Here is a 19540-nt window from a genome sequence, read left to right on the forward strand (position 1 = left end):
ATTTCATCTGAACCAGCCTATTGTAGTGCCTGCGGCTACAAGCGACTTGGAGGACTCCAAGTTGTTGGACGTTGTCAGAGCTTTAAAAATATACATTTCAAGGACAGCTGGAGTCAGGAAATCTGACTCACTGTTTATACTATATGCTCCCAACAAGTTGGGCGCTCCTGCGTCTAAGCAGACTATTGCTCGCTGGATTTGTAGTACGATTCAGCTTGCACATTCTGTGGCAGGCCTGCCACAGCCAAAATCGGTAAAAGCCCACTCCACAAGGAAGGTGGGTTCTTCTTGGGCGGCTGCCCGAGGGGTCTCGGCATTACAACTCTGCCGAGCGGCTACGTGGTCGAGGGAGAACACGTTTGTAAAATTCTACAAATTTGATACCCTGGCTAAGGAGGACCTGGAGTTCTCTCATTCGGTGCTGCAGAGTCATCCGCACTCTCCCGCCCGTTTGGGAGCTTTGGTATAATCCCCATGGTCCTTTCAGGAACCCCAGCATCCACTAGGACGATAGAGAAAATAAGAATTTACTTACCGATAATTCTATTTCTCGGAGTCCGTAGTGGATGCTGGGCGCCCATCCCAAGTGCGGATTATCTGCAATAGTTGTACATAGTTATTGTTACCTAAATCGGGTTATTGTTGTAGGGAGCCATCTTTCAGAGGCTCCTCTGTTATCATACTGTTAACTGGGTTTAGATCACAGGTTGTACGGTGTGATTGGTGTGGCTGGTATGAGTCTTACCCGGGATTCATAAATCCTTCCTTATTGTGTACGCTCGTCCGGGCACAGTATCCTAACTGAGGCTTGGAGGAGGGTCATAGGGGGAGGAGCCAGTACACACCACCTGATCGTAAAGCTTTACTTTTTGTGCCCTGTCTCCTGCGGAGCCGCTATCCCCCATGGTCCTTTCAGGAACCCCAGCATCCACTACGGACTCCGAGAAATAGAATTATCGGTAAGTAAATTCTTATTTTTTATTGATTTTGCATTTCAGCATACAATGCAAATTAAACAAGACAAAACTCAAACAAAACATTGTTGTGTCATTTATGTTAATACAAGCATATAGTAGATCTTATCTAGTATTCAGGTGCAGGTGTACATCACGTAAAATCCAGGAGTAAGGCAGTAATACAGACAAACATGTTAGATGGACATAAACAAATGAAAATATAGTGTCTGATGTATGGCTAATTATTAATATAGATCTCTAGAAGCTATATCCAGGTAAAATGTACTTAAAATCTAGTTTATTGTAGAGAGAAAGTCATCCGATATAATAATGAAACGTATGCTATACCAGAAACATCTTGTTTGTATTATTCTAATCATTTTTATAGTCAAAACTCTGAAGCAAAAAGTCTATGGCAGGTGCGCCTATCTTTTCCACACATCTCTGCTGAAAACTCAGCAAATTTCCAGCAGTATGTACTGCTGCACCTGCGCATAATGCCCATATGCACCCTTTGGCTCATATATTGTGTGTAAGTCTAGCTCTTGTACTAGCCAGTGCCTCCTGAGGCATTTACCTCACGCACGTCCCTAAATACACAGTGCCCACACTAGTGCCCCTTATACACATAATGTCCACAGTAATACTGCCCCTTACACATAGCGCCTACAGAAGCAGTGCCCTTTACACATGCACTCACCGGAGTAGTGCCAGGCATAATGCCCACAGTAACAGTGCCCCTTATACACATAATGCCCATAGTAGTAGTGCCACTTACACTTAATGCCTACAGTAGTAGTAACCCTTAAACATAACGCCCACAGTAGCAGGGCCCCTTATACACATAATGCCCACAGTAGCAGTGCCCCTTACATATAACGTCCACAGTAGTAGTGTCCCTAAGACATAACACCAACAGTTGTAGCACCACACATATTGGCCATAGCAGTAGCGCCCCAGGAAGGCCAAAGTTACTATCATCACCCTCATACAACTGCATATTTAAATTTTAACACAAACCTACCCCCCCCACCCTCTTCTTCAACAGTGCTATGTAATGGAGGGCACTATCCGACCCATCCTTCCCCCCCTGCCTAATTGTTCATAGCCACTGCTGGCCACCCCAGCAGTCCTCTGCTACCGTCGCACCCAGCCCCCCCCCCCCCCCCCCCCCTGTAAAATCACTTGCAGGCTCATCTTCACCTTGACACCTTGTGCTGTAAATCTGCTATTGGTGGGGGAGAGTGGAGGGACGGAGTCTGAGGGACCTGAACCAGGGAGCCATGCTATACGCTACCGGCGCCGCTGCTTTTCACTCAGTTGTGACAGGCGTAGTGGCAGTCAGCAGCGACAGCAAGGTAGCAGAGCAGGAAGAGTGCCTCATCAGCTCGGCGCCTCCCTGCACTGTATACCTTGCTGTGCAGGTAGTGCCGGCTCTGTCTGTCATCTGAAATCTGCATATTACCCTGCCGCTGCACAGACAGCTATTAATACTATTGCCCCCCTCTCAATCATAACCATCTTATCAAAATAATACTGGATTTATTATTTTTATATTATACTATATAGAATCATTCATTGTGGAATAATAAACAATGAGCAGTTTTTCAAACAGAAATGTATGTATTGACACTGGTAGATATTTTGTTTATGATTCACAGCAATGCATTCATTTGCTCCTTTTTGTATGTCTGTGCCTTCCAGGAGGGTATTACCCTGTCAAAATCGGGGACCTCTTTAATGGTCGATACCATGTAGTGCGGAAACTGGGCTGGGGCCACTTCTCCACAGTCTGGCTTTGCTGGGACCTTCAGTAAGTGATTGTAATATTTCCAATAATTGTTCCTCTAACTAAACAGCGACAAATGTGTCTTCTTACACCGAGCCTCCCCGTGACATACTGTGTGACTGAGCTGCATCGAGCGGCTTTGCATCCTAATCATAATGCGATGAAACAAAAGCGCAAGACTGCACTGATTAATATGATATGCAACACTTGTATATTGGTGTGCGAGTCTGAATCTGTATACGAAGCTCTATGGAACTTGGTGTGAAATAAAACTGCGGCTGCTGCATCCTAGCACGTCATCTACAGATTCAGACTTATTTGCTCAGTTGATATTCGCTTATCAAATGAATCAGTGCAGCTTTGTGAAGCGGTTTTGTCACAATGCATTGCGATTAAGACGCACATATGGGTGAACAATGGCACACAGCACAATTCAAGTCGCGCGGGACCTGGTGCACTGAGAAGGGAGGATTGGCACGACCTCAGCAATAGTGTATGAGGACACATCTGTATGTAATAATAGTTATCTATATCTCTGAATGCTTTGCTTTTCGTAGTTCTTATGGGTGCTTTGCTAAAAGCAAGAATCCCCTTCTGCACTTGCCCAATTTTGTTTGCTTTAACACAACAGGCACTGGTAGCAAGGGTAAGGTAATTTGAAAGTGTAAAGCTGCACAAAGGGTCTTATTCAATTATGGCACGGGCCACCTGCTGGCTTTCTGAAAGAATGGGCGCTTTATCGGAGCTATTCAATTGTTTCTGTCAGATGCCTTAAGTTGTAATGGGCGTCTGATCGTAACAACAGTTGAACAGCTCTAATATACACCCATTGCTATAAATCGGCCCTGTTGAGCCCTATGATCACATTGTATCGGAGAATCTAAATCAAGGGCACACTTCATGGCCAAATAATGTAAACATTGCAACGTTCCCTGAAGTCTCTAATTTGTACATATGGTTCTGATATATCTAGCATCAATACGCCATGCAGCGCGAGATGCCACGGTGTCCGCGCAACTTTGCTAACGTTGGGCGTCTTCTTTTGCCAAAAATGCGTCTAAATTGCAACGCAATGTGACTAGGACACACACGGAGACTTTGCTGATTCCTTTGATATGTGACACGCGTTAATGTTTGTGACACCTGCAAATGTGCACACAGCGACTGTGCCATAATATACAGATGCAGCAGCCGCCTGGATTTGTATTGAGATGCCCACTGCCGGCTTTGCTAATCCCAGCGGCTGTGTACAAGGACACAGTGTGGATTGCAGATCAGTCTATTATGGACCTTCTAAGTGGCCTGGTGGTCTCGCAGCACAGGGCCAAGTAAGAACAAGATATGTGCAGTCGGCCGATAATCCAACACCTGTGGGTTTGCGTAAATCTCAGAATGAGGCCCAGAATGCATGACGGTGCAACTTCTCTGATATGGGTTGGTATCTATATACCGGTGCCCGTCATCCTGGCGGTCAGAATCCCGACCGCGGGATGCCAGTCGCTTAATGCCGGCAGCGTGGTGAGCGCAAAAGAGCCCCTTGCGGGGGAATAGGTGTTGGTATCCCGGCGGTCAGGTTCCATGCACCGGTATGCTGAGCGCCGGGATCCCAGAAGCTGGGATATTGACTGCATCCCCTCTGATATATGTCATATTACAGAATGTGTCCTTGTGCTGTAAGATGCAATGGAATCCATGGCACCATATACAGAACTAGAGAAAGCAGTGGAATAAAGCTCTAATACTGCCAGCCAGCTTCCCACAAATAATCAATTACAATAAGTGAAAGGAGACAGACGAGGGAGTGTTCAATTTCCTTTTTCTCTTTAAAGTGTAGCACAATGCTGGCCATTCTCTGTGCCAACAGGACAGGACTACACTGGTCCTCACTGCCAGCCTATTGTACTTTGTCTGTCCATTCAAAACTCACAGAGGATCGGTGCCATGCATAATTGGCATAACAGCAAGTTTCTTTGTCCTTAAAACTAGTTAACACATTTAAACAGTTCATGGCCCCTTTGATACACCCCGCGAGGGTGTATGTTTGCATTAATTGTGGTCACATATGATGAAACAGACAATAATACCCAAAAAAACTTGAGTTAACTCTTTTTGTGTCAACCATTTCCATGTCTATCATGGTACCTGCCGACTTTTCTACTGTCATGCTTTTTCCTTTTGACCGTGTCAGCCTAATAGATGTCAACCATATGGGACGACCTATTGACTATCTAATTACTGTAGATCTTCTATACTGCACCTGTAATCTTAGTATATCCGTGTGTTGGTGCTGATGCGGTAGCGCTACGTTTGAGCTGAATGCGTCTACTAAGCCACACAGTGCATGTACACAAAGCTTGTAGGCACTCTGGGCCTGATTTCCTGGTGGAGGATGCTGCTGCGTCCGTACTTGCGTTTGTCTGCAGAGTTGCGCCAGCATGACATGCAAATACTAGTGTAAGTCTTCCTCCAGTGCAGATGCCTGCCCAGTAATGCACAAGCCCTAATGGGTCACTTTTTGCGTCCTTGTGTGCGGTAGCATCGCCAGTGGCTCCACACAGTCCACCATTGGCACATCATCACGTCCAGCATTGACCGTTGCATCTGCCTACAGGCAACATCACTTCTAAAATCCCACACTTTAGTAAATATACCCCTTTCAGTTGGGTGGTCTTCAGTATGCCGAATGTCGGGATCCCGGCGCACAGTATACCGACAGATATTCTCCCTCATGGGGGTCCGCCACGGTGCCCGCAAGGGGCTCCTTTGCGCTCGCCACACTGTCGGTATGCCTGCGGTTGGGTTCCCGGCGCCGGTATGCTGGTCGCTGGGAGCCCGGCCGCCGGCATACCATACTACACCCCTTTCAGTCTGCCTTGAAAAAACCACTGCTTCCAAAAAGAGCACATCCACCAATGTCACATTGGCCAACGCTTCACCAAGGTGCGCGAGAATTTTATTGGAAGAATGTTCTGTAGATAGTTAGGGGGGAGATGTATCAAAACTTAGAGAGAGATAAAGTACCAATCAATTAGCTCCCAACTGTCAATGTTACAGGCTGTGTTTGAAAAAACCAGTTAGGAGCTGATTGGTTGGTACTTTATCTCTCGCCACTTAATCTCTCTCCAAACTTTGATACATCTCCCCCTTTATATGACAATGTAAATTAGACAAAACGGAGATCATTTTCTAAAAATGTGGCCTGAAAGTGGTATTAATAGCTATTTGTGCATGGAAGGGCCTTATGTTATGCAAAATACATGGCGCTTAGAAAATAGCTGCTTCGGCAGGCATGGATAATTTTACTGTTGTGACGGAAAGCGTTGGGAGGATCTGGGGCATTTACAATAGGTGGGTGTTTCCTTCCAAATGTAATGATATTTAGGGGTAAATTTACTAAACTATGGCATATTTGTCCACAAAATTTTTAACTGGAATGATAGTAAAAGCAAAACACACCGTATATAGGGGGTCATTCCGACCCCTTCGCACGCAGCGGTTCTTCGCTGCAGTGCTAATGGGTCAGAACTGCAGCTGCGCGACGCCCGCATTGCGCACGCACGTCGTTGCCCAGCGACAGCAGTCGCCAGGCTACGACGCGAGGACGTAAGAAAGCAATTGCAGGCCCGATCGCAAGAAGATTGACAGCGGGAAGGAGGATCGAAGCGTCTACTCACCGTTTCCCGGGTGTGGTAAGGCGAACGCAGACGTGTCCAGGCGTTTGGAGGGTGGATGTTTGACGTCACAGCCGGGACCTTCATCGCTGGATCCGTCGCACAGGGTAAGTAGGGGCAGGGCTGGTCTTGTTCTGCACAGCACTTTTTTAGCATAGCCGGGTTGCACAAGCGATCAAAGCCCTGCTATGCTAAAATACACTCCCCCATAGGCGGCGTCTAGTTGATCGCACGAGCAGCAAAAAGTTGCTACGTGCGATCAACTCTGAATGACCCCCATATTTAGATATTTAACTTTATAGAGCCTCTGTATATGCGTTTAGTATGAAATACCTACAATAAAAATCCAGACAACAATTGACCGACGGTCAAAATACTGACAAGGTCAAAATACCGACATTTAAAATACTGACAAGGTCAGAATACCGACATATAAAATGTCGACAGGTCAAAAAGTCGACACCCGTTTTTCTTTCTTTCTTTTTTTGGGGTGTGTAGGTCGACATGGACACCATAAAAGTGTACTGCGTCCCCTCACATGGCTCACTGCGCTCGGCACACAATTATATTCCCCCTCCATGGGGATTGGTAAAGTATGAACAAGTTGGTTTCAATAAAAAAATCATGAAAAGCTCACGTCGACTTTATGACCTGCCGACATTTTAAATGTCGGTATTTTGACCTTGTCTGTATTTTAAATGTAAGTATTTTGGCCATGTCGGGATTTTGACCTTGTTGGGATTTTGACCATTGGTCAATGGTTGTCGGTATTTTGACCGTCGGGATTTGATTGTAGGTAAATGGACCGCATCCCCTGTATATAAAAGGTGCATTTCTAGTACAATTTTGACTAATGTAATAAAAAAGAATAAAATGTACGCCTACTCCCCCATGTAGTAAGCACTCTCCCTGTGCCCTCATGCTCATAATTTGTTTAGCATGAACGAGGTTTAAATGATCTGCATTTTCGGAGAAAACTACATTAAGGCCGTGAGTCAGAGGTGGGCGTTATTGCATCGCTGCACATATAATAATGGCACAGGAGGCGTCTGGAGTAAACAAACACCTCCTGCAGGCATATCAGATCCGCGTGCCGTGTCCGTAGACGCAGCATCAAATCACCAGTCATAGCCATTGGCCATCTGAGTAAGCCTGAGCTATACAGTTATCGATCCCATCAGCCAAATAGTGTGTTTGCACCCATATACTGATGCGTATGATTAGTAAGATGCATGGAGGCCAGCACCAGTGGCATAAGCGCAATAATTACGTACACTTACACTTAAGTCGTTAACCATTTGTTTTGATGTGATATATATTGGATTTTTTTAATACTTAAAAAACCTGTAATATAACCAGTTGCACTCTCTATATCATTTATAAATAACAAGTGCAAAAACAGGCACACAGAAACCGAATTGGCCTGATTCTGAGTGGCATGTGGCCGCATCTAGCAGATCCTCGCCAACAGCTCATGCCCAGTGGCGATTGTAGGCATCCATGCGCATCTACTGATGACTCTTACCCATGTCTCTCAGTGTAAGAAATGAGCGTTTCAGAGTGGCAGCTGCGGGGCAACAACACAGACGCACACAAGACCGTCTTGCGGGAGTCATGGGAGCTTAGCCAGAGCTCTGAGCTATTCTTAGTTGTGCTTATGCCGAATGGGCGGATCTCTTGCACCCATGGTGGGGTAGGTGTAAGTGCCAATGCTACTGACAGAATGTTGGCTATACGCATGAAGACGGGCAATACCTGGTTAGCGTCCGCTTTGCGTGCGACTGAGAATCAGGACCGATATTTCCATGAGCAATGAATAAAGCACCTACAGTAGTCGCACCAGCAGTGCATTCGTAGTCAGCCTGTAAATTCATTGGTGCTGGAGACTAGTATCATCATCATGTATTCGCACTGCCCTATGTTCACTTCATGCAGATCTGCGTACGCCCGTGTGCATGCAGACGATTTTGGACCATGACCAGAGCCAATTTACCTACTCTGCGCTCAGCATGTGACCCGAAGCGCTCAGCAAAGACATGACCAAACAGTGGGGCAGATATATTAAGACTGAAGAAGTGATAAAGCAGTGATAAGTGCAAGGTGATAATACACCCGCCAATCAGCTACAATATGTAAATTCACAGTTAGGAGCTGATTGGCCGCCTTGCACTTATCACTGCTTTATCACTTCTCCAGGCTTAATACATCTGCCACAGTGTGTTTGTTTCTTTAAATGTCCTTTTATTCTTATAGGATTATTCTTCTTATTCTTATTTCTTATATCCTTTTATTAATATTAGGAAGTTCATGTGTTTGATCCTTGGTTACGCCTGTGTTTTGTTGAGTTTAGGAGGAAGCGTTTCGGAGCCCTGAAAGTGGTGAAGAGTGCGGTGCATTACACGGAAACAGCCATAGACGAGATTAAATTGCTGAAATGTGTAAGTCCCAGTTATATCAGGCTACATTTACTGTAGATGACTGTGTTAGTGATACACTGCTGTCCTGATATGCCCTCTGCTCGCTCAGTCCTGACTCACAGAATGCAGCTTCCTTTCTACTCCTAATGACACCGTGACCCCTCCTCTCATCAGGTTAGGGACAGTGACCCAAGCGACCCCAAACGGGAGATGATCGTGCAACTTATTGATGACTTCAAGATATCTGGTGTGAATGGTGTCCGTATCCTTTACAGAAGAGGGTCACGCTGGACAGGTGGCCGGGATTTATTATGTGGGGTGATCTGGAGGGGCTGCATAGCTGTTGCTGGTAGTAGTTGTTGGGGTATTTGTGAAACAATAGACGGGGTTGTGGTTCCTTAACTGCCATAGATATCTGTATGGTATTGGAGGTGCTCGGACACCAGTTACTCAAGTGGATCATTAAATCCAATTATGAGGGACTCCCTCTCTTGTGTGTCAAGGCTATATTACGTCAGGTAAGTCTTACTTTGTGTGTGTTGTGCGCAGAGGAAAGAGGGGGACGGATACAGATTACCTAAACCAGCGTCTACAGAGAGCGAGGAGTGCAGGGGAGATGTAACATTGCCCCTCTGCAGTGCCTCCATCATGCCCCCCTGATACGCTTGCCATGCAGTGAAGGGGGCACCATAGCCTCTGCCTACAGCTTGTAGACCCGCTCAAAGTCTGTGTGTGTGCCTACAGAAAGATAGATAATGCAGTAATGTACATACAGAGTTAGGCGTAGAGGCATGTATATGACAATGTTTCTCATGACCTAGATATTCTAGTATGTCAGCATTATCAGTGCAGTATTTATAGCCTCCAGGCACCTTTCAGTGATTGCAGATAATAGTCCCGTTCGTCATCGCTATCGTACCGAATTGTTTGCACAGAACTAAGGGCCTAATTAAGTAAGGATTACAATTGCAATCCTGTGACCTCCTTCCTGCAGATGCGATAACATATGAGACGAACATCGCGATGGCAGGCTTGTCGTCGCAGGTCAGCTTGCAAGGCCAATGAAACTGCTTCTCGCAACGCTGTCCTTGCCACTCCTGGAAAATGGGGGCAGCCCCCGCTCCCGTCCCTCCCCACAAACACCACTGCCTGTCAATCAGTCAGAGGCATTCACATCCCTGCGATGTGATCTCAGGACCCGTTCTGGACCTGTGCAGAACACACTTATGCAATCCTTACTAAATTAGCCCCTAAATGTGTATTTACAGCTGAGCTTTGTGCATAGAGTTATGGAATTTACTCTACTAGAACAAAACACTTAAACTTGCCCCCTATTTACTGAAAGCAAATCACTCTAAAATCACAGAATATATTTAATTTACCGTAGGCAATTTTTCCACATTAATGTGACTCCTTCTGGGTGGTGACATGTCTAAAACTCAAAGGGTTAAGGCAGATGTCTGCATTTATATTGAGTTTGGTTAAATAGCCCCCTAGTGATCACAGGGGGTCATTCAGATCTGATCGCTAGGCAGCGATTTTTGCAATCCTGCGATCAGATAGTCGCCGCCTACAGGGGAAGTGTATTTTCGCTGTGCAAGTGTGCGATCGCATGTGTAGCAGAGCTGTACAAACTGATTTTGTGCAGTCTCTGTGCAGCCCAGAACTTACTCTTCCTATGCGATCAAATCAGGCTGTTCGGGACCGGTTTTGCCGTCAGACACCCTCCCTTAAAACGCTTGATCCCGGACACTCCCTGAAATTGGTCAGTTGCCACCCACCAACGGCCTCTTCCTGTCAATCTCCTTGCAGACGCTTGTGCGAATAGATCCTTCACACAATCCCATCGCAGGGCGCCGATGCCTGTTGCAGCTGTGCAACGCGCCGACACAGTGCGGTGCATACGCATGCGCAGTTTGGAAACGCACAGCAGCGATTAGATCTGAATGACCCCCACAGTGAGAATGAAGCCAAGATATTGTAAAAGTCATTGGGATGCGGTCAATTTACCAACAATCAAAATCCCGTCAGCCATTGACCAACGGTCAAAATGCAGACATGGTCAAAATACTGACATTTAAAATACCGACAAGGTCAAAATACCGACATTTAAAATGGTCAAAAACTAGACATGAGCTTTTCATTGAAACCGACTTGTTCATACTTTACCATATCAGTGGACCTGGACGGGGAATAAAATAGAAGCATGGCGAGTGCCCGACGTACGGTGTCCATGTTGACCTATGTTGGCATACACACAAAAAACAACAATGAAAGCGTGTCGACTTTTTGACCTGTCGACATTTTAAATGTCGGTATTTTGACCCTGTCAACATTTTACATGTCGTTATTTTGACCATGTCGGGATTTTGACCTTGTAGGGATTTTGACCGTCGGTCAACTGTTGTCGGGATTTTGGCCATCGGGATTTTGATTGTGGTAATTTACGATCTGCAAACAATGTAGTTGTAAAGTGATCCCACCTTCCATTTTTGGAGATTAACTGCCCTTCCTCCCCTAGCTCAGCCCTTGCTTACTTTAGACTGGGGCTCGAAAACAGCCCTTGCATTCTACTCTATACACGACAACGGGGGCATGCCCTCTCATCAGTGGCGCCGAGAGAGGGGGGGGGAGGGTACAAATTACCCGGGCCCAGGTCTGAGGGAGGGGCCCAGTGGGGGCCTCGGGCTTTCTCCTCCTTAACTGGCAGCAGCAGCTGCAGCTTTTCTCCTCAGCGTGCTGGGCTGTAGTGTGACCATGGTGGCAGTTAAAATACAATTTTTTCATTATGTTTTTCTAAGGATGCATGGTCACGCCTCCTGTGATTAGGCCATACACCCTGAAAATTACCTGGGCCCTGCCAGGCTCTCGACTGCCCTGCCTCTCATGGCTGCATGGTCACATCTCACAGGGATGAGCCACGAGCATACAGGCCAAGCTTCGCGGCACACCCCCATCTCTCTGTATGCCAGGCGGCCAAGCAGAGTCTGAGCTACTCGGCCAGCCCCTGTCTCTCTGTGTGTCCTCGGCAGCTGAGCAGATTGCCGTGAAGCAGAGGCCAGGCTTTTAGGCCGAATCGGCCCTTCTTGCATCTGCCATGGTGTAAATTGTAGAAATGGAATGAGAAAGTCCAATCTATTACCATCCTAGGACCACTCCCATCTTTTAGTTTAACTCTTCCTATGTGTTTTTTTTTTTTTTTTTAATTGCTGCTTGGATTAGCTTTATTTATATTAAAATTAGATGAGGGTGCTCCCGGAAAGGTCTTTATTACATGTGTCACTAAATCTCATGAATATTTTTTGTTAAATTTATATAAAAAATGCCTAGATACTGTATTTTATTCACCTGAAAGGTATAAGAGTCATCCAATTGAAAGACAGGCCAAGCCCTGGCTACCACCGGCAACTGCCTGTAAACAACCCGGAAACTTTGCAAATCAGGGTAATTCTCATCTGAGCATAGGGGATCATTCCGAGTTGATCGCTCGCTAGCTACTTTTAGCAGCCGTGTAAACGCATAGTCATCGCCCACGGGGGAGTGTATTTTCGCTTTGCAAGTGTGCGAACGTCTTTGCAGCGGAGCTCTGCAAAAACATTTTGTGCAGTTTCAGAGTAGGTCTGGACTTACTCAGCCCTTGCGATCACTTCAGTGTTTTTGTTCCCGGAATTGACGTCAGACACCCCGCCCTGCAAATGCCTGGACATGCCTGCGTTTTGCAAAACACTCCCAGAAAACGGTCAGTTGACACCCATAAACGCCCTCTTTCTGTCAATCTCCTTGTGACCGGCTGTGCGAACGGAATCGATGTAGAAGCCATCGCTGGGTAACGAACCACTGTGTACTCGTACAACGCACCTGCGCATTGCGGTGCATACCCATGCGCAGATTAGCCCCGTTCTGCCATGATCGCTGTGCTGCGAAAATCTTTAGCGAGCGATCAACTCGGAATGACCCCCATAGTTCCTTCATATGACGCTGTTTTGCACAAGTGCAGATGCCACCAGCTTGTCTAACAAACTCATGGGTTTTTGATTTGTTGTATAGAGTGAAAAGTTTAAATCGTGATAACAATAATCACACATCATATATATATATATATATATATATATAAATATATTTATTTTTTTTACTCCAATATTCTGGTCTCTCTCAGGTATTACAGGGACTGGATTATCTGCACACCAAATGCAAAATCATCCATACAGATATCAAACCAGAGAACATACTAATGTGTGTGGGGGAGGGGTACATCCGCCGCCTGGCTGCTGAGGCCACTATGTGGCAGCAGTCTGGAGAGCCTCCACCCTCTGGATCTTCTGGTGAGTATCACACCTTGCACTCTATGGTACTCCATTGCTGCAGTCACATACATCTGGCTGGACTTGTGCTTATCTCCGACCTAAAGCACTCTATGGTATTCCATTACTTCAGTCACATACTGTAGCTCCTATCCTGGTACTAATCGCACAGAGCCCTGCCAACATATCACACTGTACATCAGCTCCTGCACTACTAGCTCTGACTCACAGCCACTGCATCCTCTCCAATACCAGGGTATAATGTGTTGTTCTCTTCACGACTGTGGGCTAAGGGTGTGTTTCTTTGTGTTTTCCTAAATCTTGCTCCTCTCTGCTTTCCTTTTGCTGGGTAAAATCAGTCAGCTCTGCACCCCCTTCACACCACAACATGGTAAGTGCACAGGCCGAGCCTGCTCAGTGGTTCTGTTGGTTTCATGCAAAATGGACTGCCTTATTGTGGACCAATAGCTGCCTTGCTGCTGTAAATGCTGACACTACTATTTGTATACACTATGTAACACGGTCACCCATACCAGCCCTTGAGGGCCAAACACATTCAGGTTTCAGTAATTAAAATGAACAATGGCTAGACTATAAATGAGCACTAGAAAATGCACAGAATACGTTAGAAACACATAGACAAAGCCTAAAAAACACATGCAAGATGAAAGTCACTGTCATAATAAAAGCAACATAAAAATCTGATTTGATCCATGAGTAGGAATTATGTATCGAATCATCTGTGTGAACATCGGTCATCTGCGTAACTCTCAGGTTACTCAGTATGGTTGGGAAATGAACACTTCCTGGGTCAGTGAAGTTGCATCCACTGGCTTGAGCACGGGCAGAAAACGAGGCTGACATTTCCTGTTTGTCACCCCTATGTCAAGCGCGCAGCAGCGTTTGTGGCACATGCACGATCTAAAAACATTGGAGATGTATGTAAGCATCAGGTTTCCATACATCTCTGAATAAGGCTCTAAGGGCTAGATGTATGAAGCAGCGATATGGCGGGGGGGGGGGGGGGGGGGGGGAGTGGTATCAGCGCACAGAGGGCCGGATTCAAATCATATCGCACCCGCTATCTCCCGTCTAAAGTGATGGGTGATAGAGTGACGATATTCAAATGTGGCCCGTTATCGCGCTGATCGTGCTCATTACAGTCTGGTTTAGGCGCGTCAAGCGCCTAAACCCGACTAAAGTAATGAGTTTTTTATGTTTATACATCTCGTCGGAACTGCTTCCGTCTTTACCACGGTAAAAAGCCGATGCAGGAAGCCCTATAGCGGCACAATGCATGCTGCATAATACATCTTCCCCTAAATTCCTTAGCATAGTCCATGATATCTGCTGAGATACTGTGTACCATGATCGCTTGTCAAAATCACCATTTACCAATAGTACACTGGAACTATTATAGATTCTCAAACCTGTATAATGGGGACAGATGTAATACATCTGCTCGGTAAATACAGATGTCCCCATTCATTTCTAGTAGTGAAGAGTTTATATTTATCCTCCATATCTAGAGGGATAAGATTTGTATATAACTTGGCAGTAATGACATGTTTCATTAGCCTGTGTTCAGTAGTGGCTTCTGAGTTACAGAGCGAGAAAGATGGACTGTCTGAAACACAGAACGGGCAATTCATGATCAGCTGGCAGACTCCTAATTACTCTGTCTTGTCTTGCAGCATTAAGCTCATGTGTGATTCAGGCCCCCGCTGTGCAATTAATTGCCCCATTGCCCAGATAGTTTTACATTCATTTTGTTTCATTTGCTCTGCGTGGTTTCCTTACTCTTATATAACACAAGTACTAATGAACTCATGTGATGAAGCTTAGATGACCGCCCACTGCTACCTCTAAGGCCAGCAATCTGCAAACAGTACAGCATAATGCAAAAGGTTCATTTCTTGGGTAGAATTTGTTTAGCAGGATTGCATTAACCACCGTCATCTAGTCGCTGACTAGTTGTGCTATTGCCCAAGGCTTGGCACAGAATAGGTTATTGTAAAAACAAGAGCAATTGATATAGCTCTAGGTGGTCATAGTTCACTTCCAATCTCTTTTGAGACACATGGGGCCTAATTCAGACCTGATCGCAGCAGCAAAATCTTTCTCTAATTGGCAAAACCATGTGCACTGCCAGGGGGGGGGGGGCAGATATAACATGTGCAGAGAGAGTTAGATTTGGGTGGGTTATATTGTTTCTGCGCAGGGTAAATACTGGCTGCTTTATTTTAATGCTGCAATTTAGATTTCAGTTTGAACACACCCCACCCAAATCTAACTCTCTCTGCACATGTTACATATGTACCCCTGCAGTGCACATGGTTGTGCCCATTAGAGTCAAATTTTGCTGCTGCGATCAGGTCTGTATTAGGCCCATGGTCAGGCTGTCTTCAGATAATAATACTGTAGGTAACACGTTACACTTTTGTATTTAATGACACAGCTGGTTCATGGTGATTGTAGTAAGAACTCAGTGATGGTTACCAAAGACTGTTACAGCACCTGTGCCTTACAGACTTCCATTTACAAAACTGTTATTCTGAATTATCAGCAAACTTTAAGTTGAAGCAAAATTTTGGTCCACAAAGAGGTCGCTCAGTTTGTAACAGATGTAGTGTATTGTAGTTGTGTGTATCATTCCTTAGTTTATTATTAAATTTGTATTTGCATGTACAGGCATGCGTGTGTACACATATATATGTATATAGTTAAATATAATGCTTGTGCATAATTTGTTTTGTTACCTCATGTAGTGGGTTTATCTCACATTTTCTATGTGTACCCTATCTTGATGACAATTAGGCGTCTATTCATGAAGCAGTGAAAAGTGTGGAGAAGTTGCCCATGGCAACCAATCAAGCTGCTACGTATTATTTTATAGAATGCATTTTATAATTGTTACCTCAAACGCTGATTGGTTGCCATGGGCAACTTCTCCGCTGGCTCACTTCTTCACACTTTTCACTGCGTCATGAGTAGACCCCTTAGTACCCTATACCATATCTCCAAACTTTTTTTGCAGTGGCGATTGGGACAAGTTTGTGCACTCACTAAATCAGGGGTGGGGGGTGGCTTAGCTTAGTGACAAGGGGGCATGTCCTCGTGGGGGAATTCTGAATCCACGAGCTGCTGCCCCGTTTTTGTCATGTTGGCTTACCCAGCACTACGGGATCTGCTGAACAGCCCTCCAGCCTCTCTGAGTCAGTGCAGTGTGTGTGGATGACAAGCGCATGCGTCAATTATCCATTCTCCGTTGCTCTGCGGCTGTGTCAAAGTGTCCGCTCAACCTCCCCCGAATGGCGAGTGGGACAGTCCCAGAAAAACGGGACTGTCCCACTGAATTTGGGAGATACACTATACTATATCATGTGATTTTTGTTTTAATAATGCACTTCATTATTTTACTAATACTGCTGCGTGACTGCTATTTCTCATTCATATTTGGAAGCCATTTGTCAAAACTCTTCCACCGATAAGTGTGTAATACGTGATATTGCTAAAAACAACCAACTGGACATTTACTTTAATTTTTCAAGCTTGAATTCGGTTGGTTGCTATAGGCGACATCCCCATTACCATACAAACTTTTGGAACCGTTTTAAGTCCCTAATGTATTTCTGCTAACGACTTAACGTCACTCATTCATTTCCCATAGAATGGGAAAGTTTCTAAAAACAAGAAGAAAAAGTTAAAAAGGCAACAAAAGCGACAACAGAAGCTGCTAGAAGAGCGTTTGAGGGACATTCACAACATGGAAGAGCTGGGACCTAGCAATGGCTGTGGTGAAAGCCCCATACCAGACCCGTGTCACCAGAGACAAGAGGAGCAGTCCTGGAGCTGTCAGACCAACCATGATACTGCTTGCAAGACGGAGAGTGAGTGTCACTATATTATCCTTTATGGGAAGACTTACAGTACCAAACCTAATGAGGATAGGCAGAGGTGTTGCCTAAAGCAACCAATCAGATTCTAGTTACTTTATAGAATGTCCTCGATAAATGATAGCTAGCATTTGATTGGGTGCCAAAGGCAACACCTCCACTTGTCATCTCTAGGAAGTTTGCTAAATCTTGTCCATAATTAGATACAGTATGTGTACATACAGGGGGATAACCAATTATCCCCTGTTAAACATTGGGTTCGAAAAACGTCCGAAAACGGACGTTTTTCAGACTTTTTTTGATGTATCAACGATTTTTTTTTTTTTTACAGGCTATCCAGATTGATTGCCTGTAAAAACACAACAAAAACCTTTCTCCCGAAATCACACAGGTTCAGTGAAACCTGTGTGTTTTTGTGTGAAACAGCCCCCTTTTCGGCCAAAAACGGGGCTGTTTCCGGGGATTCTGTTGCGCCGGCTTATCGGGGCTAATTAGATACCCCTGGTGGGACAATTAGCCCCAGTAAATTACCGGGGCTAATTGGATATCCCCCACAGTATAGATATATCTTGGTTGTGTTTATATACACATACGTTTATATTACAGTTAAGCCCCATACACACTAAGGACCTTCTGAGCGATATTGTTTACAATATCGCCTAGTGTGTACACTCATTATCGTTAATGATGCGCGCTCCCGCGTGTCGTTAATGACCCCCTCCCTTGTCTGAACATGTACAGATGAGGGAGGTCCTCGTTAATAACAGCCATGCGTGTCGTTAATGACCCCCTCCCTTGTCTGAACATGTACAGATGAGGGAGGTCCTCGTTAATAACAGCAGATGCAGCATGGGTGTCATTCCCCCCCTGCCGTCGCTCCCTTCCCCGCTCTCATTGGTAAGTGTGTATGCACTTGCCGAGCCCCCTCCCCCGCCCCCAATATCTGCGTCGGTGGGGACTCGGCTAGTGTGTATGGGGCTTTACTTCTTCTCTACAGGAAAAAATGGTCAAGTTTATTTATACTTTATTTTCAAACACCCAATAAATTGTATGGACATAAATCATTCCGCCCACAGGACAACTGTTCTCTGTTTATAATCCACAAAAGGCAAAAGAATTAGGGGGACATTTACGAAGCAGTGATATGAGCAGAGAAGTGAGCCAGTGGAGAAGTTGCTCCATCAACCAATCAGCAGCTCTGTATAATTTTATAGTATGCAAATTATAGATGTTAATTCAGTGCTGATTGGTTGCCATGGGCAACTTCTCCACTGGCTCACTTCTCCGCTCTTATCACTGCTTAGTAAATGTCCCCCTTAATCTGCCTAAACACATCCTCCACATTTGTTGCTGCGGATGTTGACGGTAACGGACTTAAGTAGGATATTTCGGCACCGATCCACAAAGTATTGTGTAACTTGTCAAGTTAAAAGAAATATTCCAAACCCTTTGACAAAGTACTCAAAATGAAATCCCGTAATGATTCATATTTGAAGTTTATTGACATTTACGGATGTGTCCTCATACATCCTTCCTCAATACACCATGCAGTGGGAGATGCCTGGGGTGAGTGAGCTGGCAGGTCCCGTGCCACTCTGCTAACGTCTGGCGTTTTGTTTTGATGAAAATGCGTCTTAGTCGCAACAAAATGCGACTCGGACGCAGCAGGAGACTGTGCTGATTAATGTGATATATGACACGTGTGTATTATGTGTGACTGATACTGAACAGAACCTGTACTGGAAAAAAGCTGCGGCTGCTACAGTATACAGATTTAGAGACTCAGTCGCACACAGTATACAGGTGTCACATATCAAATCATTCAGCACAGTCTCCTCATGCGCCTTACTCACATTATGTTGCATTTCTAGCAAATAAGACGGCCGACACTAGAAGATTCTCACGCGACCTGTCGTACCATGGGGGCTGCTTGGCGTGACTACAGCAAAGATGAATGAGGACATATCTGTAATTGTACACTGAAATTTGCCACAGATTTACACATTTTATCCATTGTTTACAAGTTGTAAGAGATAAGGGTACCTGTGTTAAATTACTGTCAAATCTAGAAAAAAAATTGTGAGGTCATACAGATGTGTCCTCATACATCATTGCTGCAGTGGCGCCAAACAGCTCCGCATGGCGCACCAGATCCCGTTGGGCGTCTTTTTTTGCAGAAAATGCGTCTTGGTGCCAATGCGATGCGAATAGAATGCACTAGGCGACTGTGCTGAATATATGTGACACTGTGACTGAATCAGTATACCAAATGCTGCAATGTAGCAGCCACAGCTTTTTTCCAATACAGACTCAGTCACACACAGATGTTGCATATAAAATGAATTAGCATAGTCCCCTGGTGTGTCCTAGCTACGCTGCGTGCTACGTGGCGTATTGTGGCTAGACACATCTGTATGAGGTGGAGACTTAGTCAAAACGAAGACGAAAAACTAACCAGGCAGGTTCCAGATACTGTATGTTTATAGAGAGGCGCAGACCTGGGGAAGGGT

The 19540-nt window shown here is 45.3% G+C and overlaps 1 protein-coding gene across 1 annotated transcript in view; it reads left to right on the plus strand.

The window, feature by feature from the left end:
• SRPK3 (SRSF protein kinase 3) overlaps window positions 1-19540 on the plus strand; it is an 83606-nt gene that overhangs the window by 54474 nt on the left and 9592 nt on the right. Inside the window, exons 4-10 of the mRNA XM_063936718.1 lie at window positions 2661-2769; window positions 8767-8854; window positions 9008-9095; window positions 9245-9351; window positions 12990-13155; window positions 13494-13525; window positions 16805-17024. Coding sequence (XP_063792788.1) covers window positions 2661-2769; window positions 8767-8854; window positions 9008-9095; window positions 9245-9351; window positions 12990-13155; window positions 13494-13525; window positions 16805-17024 — 810 coding nt within the window. The remainder of the gene's footprint in view (window positions 1-2660; window positions 2770-8766; window positions 8855-9007; window positions 9096-9244; window positions 9352-12989; window positions 13156-13493; window positions 13526-16804; window positions 17025-19540) is intronic.

The sequence above is a fragment of the Pseudophryne corroboree genome, chromosome 8 (assembly GCF_028390025.1).
Source record: "Pseudophryne corroboree isolate aPseCor3 chromosome 8, aPseCor3.hap2, whole genome shotgun sequence".
In the NCBI taxonomy this organism is placed as follows: Eukaryota; Metazoa; Chordata; class Amphibia; order Anura; family Myobatrachidae; genus Pseudophryne; species Pseudophryne corroboree.